This window comes from Anneissia japonica, unplaced genomic scaffold (assembly GCF_011630105.1).
Source record: "Anneissia japonica isolate Jap-2015-1 unplaced genomic scaffold, ASM1163010v1 scaffold4708_len13043_cov230, whole genome shotgun sequence".
In the NCBI taxonomy this organism is placed as follows: Eukaryota; Metazoa; Echinodermata; class Crinoidea; order Comatulida; family Comatulidae; genus Anneissia; species Anneissia japonica.
Window position 1 is genome coordinate 3,395 of NW_022687535.1, and position 9,912 is coordinate 13,306.

Sequence of the window (9,912 nt, forward strand, 5' to 3'; positions counted from 1 at the left end):
TCCCCATACTTCGGTTTGGGTGCTGGCATGGTATTCAAATTTCACTTCTTTTTATTTTGTGGTTTTGGTTTCCGTTCCATCTTTACACTTGCCTGATAGCGCTTAGAGACTTTTTGTATTTTGCGCTCTATAAATGAATAACCATTAACCATTAACCATTAACCATTCCCGACATTGAACTTATGCATAGATGATAAAAACAGTTTAGATGTCGTCGCTGTTACAATGCTGGAGATGCCAGAGACGTCCACAATATATAATCTCGAACGATTTGTTTTCTCATATTGGGGCAGCTCGTCATTGTACCTAAGTGTATCCATTCCTTTGTTGAGGATCACAATGAATGACAGTATAAACCAAACGCTACCTTTTCCTGTTGTAATTTTGTTTCTTTATTGGGTCGTATCCAATCAATGTATTAACAAAAGACTTGACTTGACTTGGCGTTGCTATCCAACGATTGTTCTGTTTTACAGGCCGCAACACTGATTTAATATACTGAAAGATCGTTGTGTAGCTGACAGCTACCGATGGCTGAGAGCATCTCAAACAATCCGCTTGAAACTTGCACCAATCGGCCTAGACAATTGACGTATACAATTGACTACTAAAGTCAGGTATAGATTGATAAACCAACATCGATTGATTACCTTTCGGTCTAGGTATGCTTATTAAACTAGATCAAAACTTTGAGACAAACAAATACCTCAAAAAGAAGTAATTTCGAAAGCGTGTAGACCGTTGACGTTGACATTGGTGCCCAAAACATTTTGAATGTTAGCTATTCTTTATTGTATTTATGAGTCTACTTTTTTAAGTGTAATTGACAGTACTTTCAATATCTCGTATTCCTACTTACTTGGTTGTAGAGACAAAAGCAATATAACTTATACGCCCATCCCCAAAATGTGCATGGTCAGGTCAGACGATTGTTTAATACAAACAAGTGTGATTTATATTTGCTCTGCAAAAACAGATTTGAATTGAGTTACAGATTCTACTTTAACAAGATAATTTGGAAATGCATTCTATTCTTTTAAAAATGAAGAGGAACAGTAGGCGCGCTCTGTCTAAACATTTCTAATGAATGACCATGTTTAAATTGGCAGATCATATAATCCTTTAAAAAATGTTATATATCTGAATGAAAATCGAGGGATTCTTATGAGAACTTATTAAATTCAAAAGGTAGTACATTTTGAGTGAAAAATTATTATATAAGGACATCAGGAAACCGCAAATTACGAAGTGGTGCGGTGGAAAATATAACCGTCCAGAGAGCATGGCTCATCGTGACAAGAATGTTGTGAGTACTTACATAACAGCAGAATAGCAGATAAAATTAGTGGTGGTGGTTAGCTTGTTGTCCATTGGCCAATTGAGATTAGCAAGATGGCATGATCATTGCAGGTTTTCTTGAAAACTCATATGAGAATGTGTTAAAGGTGCAAATTGTTGGAAAATGAGGGGGGAGGGCGCTTATTCAAATTAGAAGGGGGCACTTATCCAAATGGAGCGCTTATCTAAACGGAGCGCTTAAGGAAATTTTCACGTTGAGGGGTGCTTATATGAGCTGGGTGCTTAATATTCAAACAGGGCGCCTATTTGCGCGAGTAAGGTAAGACAAAAATATTGCTGAGAAAACACATTGATTAGCCTTAGTGTTTAAAACATTGTCATCATAAAAAAAATAATCTGTTTGACCTACAGCTAACTGTGATCGACCTCCATTAATTCTTAATGGTGAGGTAAATTCAGATCTGTCTCATGGAGGTAAAACAACATTTACATGTAGAGACGGATACACGTTAGTTGGTGTAACAAGTACTTTGTGCCTAGATGGACAGTACCAGGATCAATTTCCAGTATGCTACGGTAAGTAAATAGTGTTATTGTTTTGTCAATTGTCTATTAAAGATTCTTTTAATTTGCTGTCGTTTATAATATGGATGCTAAAGGTGTTGAATGTTTAGCTTGTAAAACTTATTTTCTTTCAGCTAACTGTAAGGCGTCAATTAGTATAGCCAATGGTCAGTACACTGGAAGCTTCAATCATGGAGGATCAATCATATTCACATGTGATGTTGGTTACACGTTGGTAGGAGAATCAACAATTACATGTGACAATGGTCAATATAGTTCATCATATGCAGAATGCAAAGGTACACTATATCTGTCTCTTATACACATCTTACGCAGAATGCAAAGGTATACAAGTAATAAAAGTATAAAATTTCAAGGCAAAAATTAAAAAATTTAAAACAATGTAAAAAAGTAAAAAATCTTAAGAATCAAAATACCTGTAAAACATAATAAAAAAAAAGTGAAAATGTAATAGGTTATTTTAAAAAGCAGAAAAGCTTTATTAAAACTATATTAGTATTTACATTTTGCATTAAAAACAGGCCTAAATGTATTACAACATTTCAGTTTGGTTTGCGAGATAACATTTAGTTTTGATCTTGAAAGTTGACATGCTTGTTAATACTTTATTTCCTTTGGCAGGGAATTCCAATCTTTAATAGAATTGTAATAAAACGTAGAAGAAGCAACACCTTTTATAATTGGAATTCGGAAATTTAAGGAACTACCTCGGGTATTTTGATTATGACTCATCGATATTCTAGAAAAATTTTCACTCGTATACACAGGACTAATATCATTAAATATTTTTAAAACGTGACAAAGACGGAGAAATTTAACACAATCATCTACTTTTAAAAATCCGAGTTCTGATAGTTCAAATTGACAAACATGACTACGAGGGCCCTTATTCGTTATAAACCTTATCATCTTGTTTTGTGAAGTTTGAAGTCTATGTTTTAAATTCTTTGTTAGGCCTGCATACCAAGAGGATGCAGAGTAATCAAATAAACATTGAATAAGTGCAGATGCTAAGATTTTACGTGATTTTTGATTCAGCACTTCTGCCTGTTTAAACCAATCAGCGGAATCAACACCAATGCATTTTGGCTTATTTAACAGAATGTCATGATTTACAGTATCGAACGCTTTTTCGAGATCTAGTAGTACCATACCGGAATATAAGCCTTGCGACATTTGAATAAGGCACGTGTCTGTGGAATGAGATTCTCTAAAGCCAGACTGTAACTCGTATAAAAAGTTGTGGTTTTGTCTAAGGTACTCCGTCAGTTGTTGATGTACGGCTCTTTCTAGGATTTTAGATACAACAGATAAAATGCTTACAGGTCTATAATTATTAACATCTGTACGTTTACTTTTCTTATATAACGGTCTAACTTTAGCCAGCTTAAAATCATCTGGTACCGTATTGCTAGTAATTGAAATGTTTATGATTTTAGTAATTGGCACTTTCAAAACTGTAGCAGCATCTCTTAAAAATCTAGCTGGAATATTATCAAGTCCGGTAGCTTTTGAAATATTTAGACTTTTAAGTTGCGATTCAACAAATTCTTCATCAATAACTTCCAGATTAAAACAACCAGCTTCAGTTACTTTATGACGGTAAAATTCATAAAATTTTTCAGATTCTGGTGTATAAATCTTACAAGGATTTGGAAGTTTGTTGACTAGAAAGGATGCAATATTGGAAAAGAATTTGTTGAAGTGATTTGCAATCTTAGAAGGATCGGAAGAAACCTGGCCATCTATGTCTAAAGATACATTTGATTTTCCATTAGGTTTCTTACTATAGCCTAGACCTTTGAGTTGTTGCCACAACACTCTCGGATTTGATTTGTTTTCTTCAAGTTTGTTCATAATAAATTGCGTTTTGGCCTTCTTAATGTCTTCTTGAATTTCATTTCTTAATTTACAGTATCGTTTATAGAGATCTTCATTTTGACGGTCTTTATTAAACTTGCATAGTACCTGATCCTTTTCGTGAATTTTACTCAATATCTCCGGTGTCATCCATTTCTCTGTGCACTGTTTCACACGAACCTATTTAATCGGTGCACCTTTGTCCAGAACTGATAAAAAAAGTTGTTTTAAAGTTGTTCCATGGAACATTCACATCTGTCTGGTTTATTGACCAGTCAACATTGAATAGCGCGTCCACAAATGCGTCTACGTCATAATATTTTAGGCTTCTTATTTTAATCACCTTTGGTTCTGATACTGAACTCTTTGTGATCTTTCGAGTGCAAAAAATAGCAAAATGGTCGCTATAATGCCAATTTGTATAACTTCAGACTGGCATATTTTATCTGGATTGTTGCACAGAATATGATCAATTGTAGAAAAAGTAGTATTGGTTTCTCTTGTAAAATCTTTGATAAGTTGTTTAAGACTAAATTGCTTCAACATGTCAAAAGAATGCTTGTAGATACTCGAGGTGGTGTTTTTGATGTCAATGTTGAAATCACCAAGGATGACCAACTCCGTGCTATTGCGAATTTTCATAAGGGTATCCTCTAGGGGGCGAACAAATTCAGCATGACTCTGTGGGCAGTAGATTGTTCCCACAAGGATTGGTTTTTTTTTGGGAAGTAATAAATCACACCAAATTCCTTCAAAGGCATCACAGTTTAAGTTGTCTCTTTGAAAGCAATGTCTCCCTGTATGAAGGTACAGACACCCCACCGTTTCTGTTCTTGTCGTTGCGTATAACAGTGAATCCTTCAATTGCTATTTCGTTATTACTCACAGTTTCATCTAGCCATGTTTCAGTTATACAGACTATGGCGGCTCTCGTCTTCAGAACAAGCAATTTTAATTCAGAAAGCTTCGGAAGAATTGATCTTGCATTTAGATGTATGAAATGCAGGCCCCTTTTATTAAACATAGAAAGGTCTGAGTCTCCTTTGTTATATCGGGGGCCTGGGTTTGGGGATACATCTCTACATTTGAGCATTAATACAAGCAATATCCATTGTTATTACATTTCAACGAAGAACAAAACTTAGCATTTCTTCTCCTGTATTTGGCATTCCAAAATGCCTAAACGCCGTCTAAATGTACCCATCATTGAAAACATCCGCGTGGGAGACACCTACATCATATTATTAATATTAAAACACTGCTTAAGTATTTTGAACGAATGACCATGCTTCTTGAAACAGTATCGTGTTGCAAAAAAAATTTGATCGGCAAATCTTATAATCCTTTCAAACATTTTATATATCAGAATTAGGTCGGCACAGATCCTCCTGTATATTAATGAACAAAACTTTATTATTTTCAATGACTCAGGTATTCTAAATCTCTTAAATTTTGTATTAGAGTTATCCTTCTTTGGACATTCCCTGATATTTTTGATAATTTCAATTGCTTTTCTTGAGAATCAAAATTTTATCTTTCTCAATATCACTATAGCAATTTCATTGTACTTGAGGAAAAAACATAAGACAAAATTATTGCTGAGAAAACATATATATTGCCTAAGTTTGTAATACATTGTCATTGTAAAAAAATATATTTGACCACCAGCTAACTGTGAGCGACCTCTATTGATCCTTAATGGTGACGTAACTTCAGATCTGTCTCATGGAGGTAAAACAACATTTACATGTAGAGACGGATACACGTTCTGTCTCTTATACACATCTTCCCCATACTTCGGTTTGGGTGCTGGCATGGTATTCAAATTTCACTTCTTTTTATTTTGTGGTTTTGGTTTCCGTTCCATCTTTACACTTGCCTGATAGCGCTTAGAGACTTTTTGTATTTTGCGCTCTATAAATTAATAACCATTAACCATTAACCATTCCCGACATTCAACTTATGCATAGATGATAAAAACAGTTTAGATGTCGTCGCTGTTACAATGCTGGAGATGCCAGAGACGTCCACAATATATAATCTCGAACGATTTGTTTTCTCATATTGGGGCAGCTCGTCATTGTACCTAAGTGTATCCATTCCTTTGTTGAGGATCACAATGAATGACAGTATAAACCAAACGCTACCTTTTCCTGTTGTCATTGTGTTTCTTTATTGGGTCGTATCCAATCAATGTATTAACAAAAGACTTGACTTGGCGTTGCTATGCAACGATTATTCTGTTTTACAGGCCGCAACACTGATTTAATATACGGAAAGATCGTTGTGTAGCTGACAGCTACCGATGGCTGAGAGCATCTCAAACAATCCGCTTGAAACTTGCACCAATCGGCCTAGACAATTGACGTATACAATTGACTACTAAAGTCAGGTATAGATTGATAAACCAACATCGATTGATTACCTTTCGGTCTAGGTATGCTTATTAAACTAGATCAAAACTTTGAGACAAACAAATACCTCAAAAAGAAGTAATTTCGAAAGCGTGTAGACCGTTGACGTTGACATTGGTGCCCAAAACATTTTGAATGTTAGCTATTCTTTAATTGTATTTATGAGTCTACTTTTTTAAGTGTAATTGACAGTACTTTCAATATCTCGTATTCCTACTTACTTGGTTGTAGAGACAAAAGCAATATAACTTATACGCCCATCCCTAAAATGTGCATGGTCAGGTCAGACGATTGTTTAATACAAACAAGTGTGATTTATATTTGCTCTGCAAAAACAGATTTGAATTGAGTTACAGATTCTACTTTAACAAGATAATTTGGAAATGCATTCTATTCTTTTAAAAATGAAGAGGAACAGTAAGCGCGCTCTGTCTAAACATTTCTAATGAATGACCATGTTTAAATTGGCAGATCATATAATCCTTTAAAAAATGTTATATATCTGAATGAAAATCGAGGGATTCTTATGAGAACTTATTAAATTCAAAAGGTAGTACATTTTGAGTGAAAAATTATTATATAAGGACATCAGGAAACCGCAAATTACGAAGTATTACGGTGGAAAATATAACCGTCCAGAGAGCATGGCTCATCGTGACAAGAATGTTGTGAGTACTTACATAACAGCAGAATAGCAGATAAAATTAGTGGTGGTGGTTAGCTTGTTGTCCATTGGCCGATTGAGATTAGCAAGATGGCATGATCATTGCAGGTTTTCTTGAAAACTCATATGAGAATGTGTTAAAGGTGCAAATTGTTGGAAAATGAGGGGGGAGGGCGCTTATTCAAATTAGAAGGGGGCACTTATCCAAATGGAGCGCTTATCTAAACGGAGCGCTTAAGGAAATTTTCACGTTGAGGGGTGCTTATACGAGCTGGGTGCTTAATATTCAAACAGGGCGCCTATTCGCGCGAGTAAGGTAAGACAAAAATATTGCTGAGAAAACACATTGATTAGCCTTAGTGTTTAAAACATTGTCATCATAAAAAAATAATCTGTTTGACCTACAGCTAACTGTGATCGACCTCCATTAATTCTTAATGGTGAGGTAAATTCAGATCTGTCTCATGGAGGTAAAACAACATTTACATGTAGAGACGGATACACGTTAGTTGGTGTCACAAGTACTATGTGCCTAGATGGACAGTACCAGGATCAATTTCCAGTATGCTACGGTAAGTAAATAGGGTTATTGTTTTGTCTATTAAAGATTCTTTTAATTTGCTGTCGTTTATAATATGGATGCTAAAGGTGTTGAATGTTTAGCTTGTAAAACTTATTTTCTTTCAGCTAACTGTAAGGCGTCAATTAGTATAGCCAATGGTCAGTACACTGGAAGCTTCAATCATGGAGGATCCATCATATTCACATGTGATGTTGGTTACACGTTGGTAGGAGAATCAACAATTACATGTGACAATGGTCAATATAGTTCATCGTACGCAGAATGCAAAGGTACAATATGTCATGTTTAATCTTGAGTTAGCTATTCTTTAATTGTATTTACGAGTCTACTTTTTTAAGTGTAATTGACAGTACTTTTAATATCTTGTTTTCCTACTTACTTGGTTGTAGAGACGAAAGCAATATAACTTATACGCCCATCCCTAAAATGTGCATGGTCGGGTCAGATGATTGTTAAATACAAACAAGTATGATTTGTATTTGCTCTGCAAGAACGGGTTTGAATTGAGTTACAGATTCTGCTTTAACAAGATAATTTGAAAATACATTCTATTCTTTTAAAAACGAAGAGGAACAGTAAGCGCGCTCTGTCTAAACATTACTAATGAATGGCCATGTTTAAATTGGCAGATCATATAATCCTTTAAAAAATGTTATATATCTGAATGTGGTTAATGCAAATTCTGCTGTAAATTAGTAAACATAACTAAATTTTTCAGGCACTCGGAATATTCTAAATCTCTTAAATATGGTATTTGTTTAGTTACACTTATTTTTCAGTGCCTGGGCGCTTAAAAAAAGTCACACTGCCGTCCCATGATAACAAAGGTCAGCTTGCTGATCTGTTTGTTGAGGCGTTTAACAAGAAGATCTCAAATCTATGCTCAAATATACAACATAGTGGTATGTCATGTCATCCTCTTGAAATCACTTTTCCAAATTCCTGCATTTCGTCTTTTGAAAGTTGGGAACTTGTTGACATGGAGGAAGTTCGTACAGTATGTTAATATCATCATCGAACACCAAGTCCTGTGAACTTGACCCTTTGCCAACTTCGATACTAAAGCAATGTATTGATATACTGCTTCCAGTTTTAACACACATTGTCAATCTTAGTTTAAGTCAAGGCAAATTTCCTACAGTACTGAAAACTGCATCTGTAATTCCAGTACTCAAGCATCACAGACTTTACCCAGAGATGTTTACCAATTACCATCCTATTTCCAATTTACCATACCTCTCAAAGCTCTTAGAACGTATTATGAGTACTCAATTACAAAGATACCTCCAGGAAAATGATCTTCTTCCAGTTTTTCAATCTGCATATTGTTTTAAGCACAGTACCGAAACAGCCTTACTGAAAGTTAAGGATGGCATCATGAAAGCATAGGATAAGCGCCAAGAAGCTTTATTATTTTTATTTGATTTTTCTTCCGCATTCGACACCATAGACCATAATATCTTATTACAGAGGCTTGTATCTGATTTTGGAATTGGTGGTAATGCTCTGAATTGGCTGTCCACTTACCTTTGTAACAGGACGCAGTCAGTTGTGTTGTGTAACGCATCATCTACACCACACATGGTAACTTCTGGCGTCCCCCAGGGGTCAGTTTTAGGCCCACTTCTGTTCATTATGTATTCAGCACTAATTGCTAACATTGCTAGGTTACATGCTGTGCAGTGTATGATATACGCTCATGATGTACAATTGTACTCTCTATGCATGCCAGCCATTTAATAGGAGTAGAGTGTTACAGAAAGTCATATCATGCATTAATGACATAAAATCCTGGGCAATCTCTAATCACTTGTTCTTGAATGAAAGCAAAACCCAATTCATACATTTTGCATCATGGTTTAATACCAGTCAACTCATCCCAAGTGTGATGATAGGAAACTGCACCATCTCAGCATCACAGACAGTGAGGAACCTTGACGTACATTCCGATAATTCCCTACAAATGAAATCGCATGTAACTTCCACTTGCCAGTCCTCTTTCAGAGCCATCCGCTAAAATTGGTTCTATTAGAAATTACCTGGATGAAGAAACAACAATAAAACTTATTCATGCCTTTGTAACATCACGATTAGACTACTGCAACAGCCTCCTGAACGGTCTGCCAGAATCAGAGATTGACAAGCTGCAGCGAGTACAAAATGCAGCAGCAAGATTAGTTACTTGAACTAAGCGACATGAACACATCACACCCATTCTTCATTCACTTCACTGGTTACCAGTAAAGCAAAGAATAATATTTAAAATACTGCTGGTCACTTACAAAAGTAAACTATATAATTCACCCACGTACATCCGAGAACTCATTGAAGAGCATCGTTCACATCGCTCACTAAGATCTGCATCTAAAAACCTCCTGCATGTTCCTAAAACATCTACAATCACTTATGGCAGCAGTGCCTTTTCCTCCTCATCTCCCCTAATTGGAACAACATACCATTATTTATAAAAGTATGAAAATCAGTGGACACATTTAAGTCACTACTTA

At 35.5% G+C, this 9,912-nt stretch overlaps 1 protein-coding gene across 1 annotated transcript in view; it reads left to right on the top strand.

The window, feature by feature from the left end:
* The window catches only part of LOC117119236 (complement receptor type 2-like), a 9,083-nt gene extending 1,374 nt beyond the window's left edge, over window positions 1-7,709 (top strand). Inside the window, exons 3-6 of the mRNA XM_033264046.1 lie at window positions 1,711-1,875; window positions 1,998-2,162; window positions 7,230-7,394; window positions 7,510-7,709. Coding sequence (XP_033119937.1) covers window positions 1,711-1,875; window positions 1,998-2,162; window positions 7,230-7,394; window positions 7,510-7,694 — 680 coding nt within the window. The 3' untranslated portion in view covers window positions 7,695-7,709. The remainder of the gene's footprint in view (window positions 1-1,710; window positions 1,876-1,997; window positions 2,163-7,229; window positions 7,395-7,509) is intronic.
* The last annotated feature ends 2,203 nt before the right edge of the window (window positions 7,710-9,912 follow it).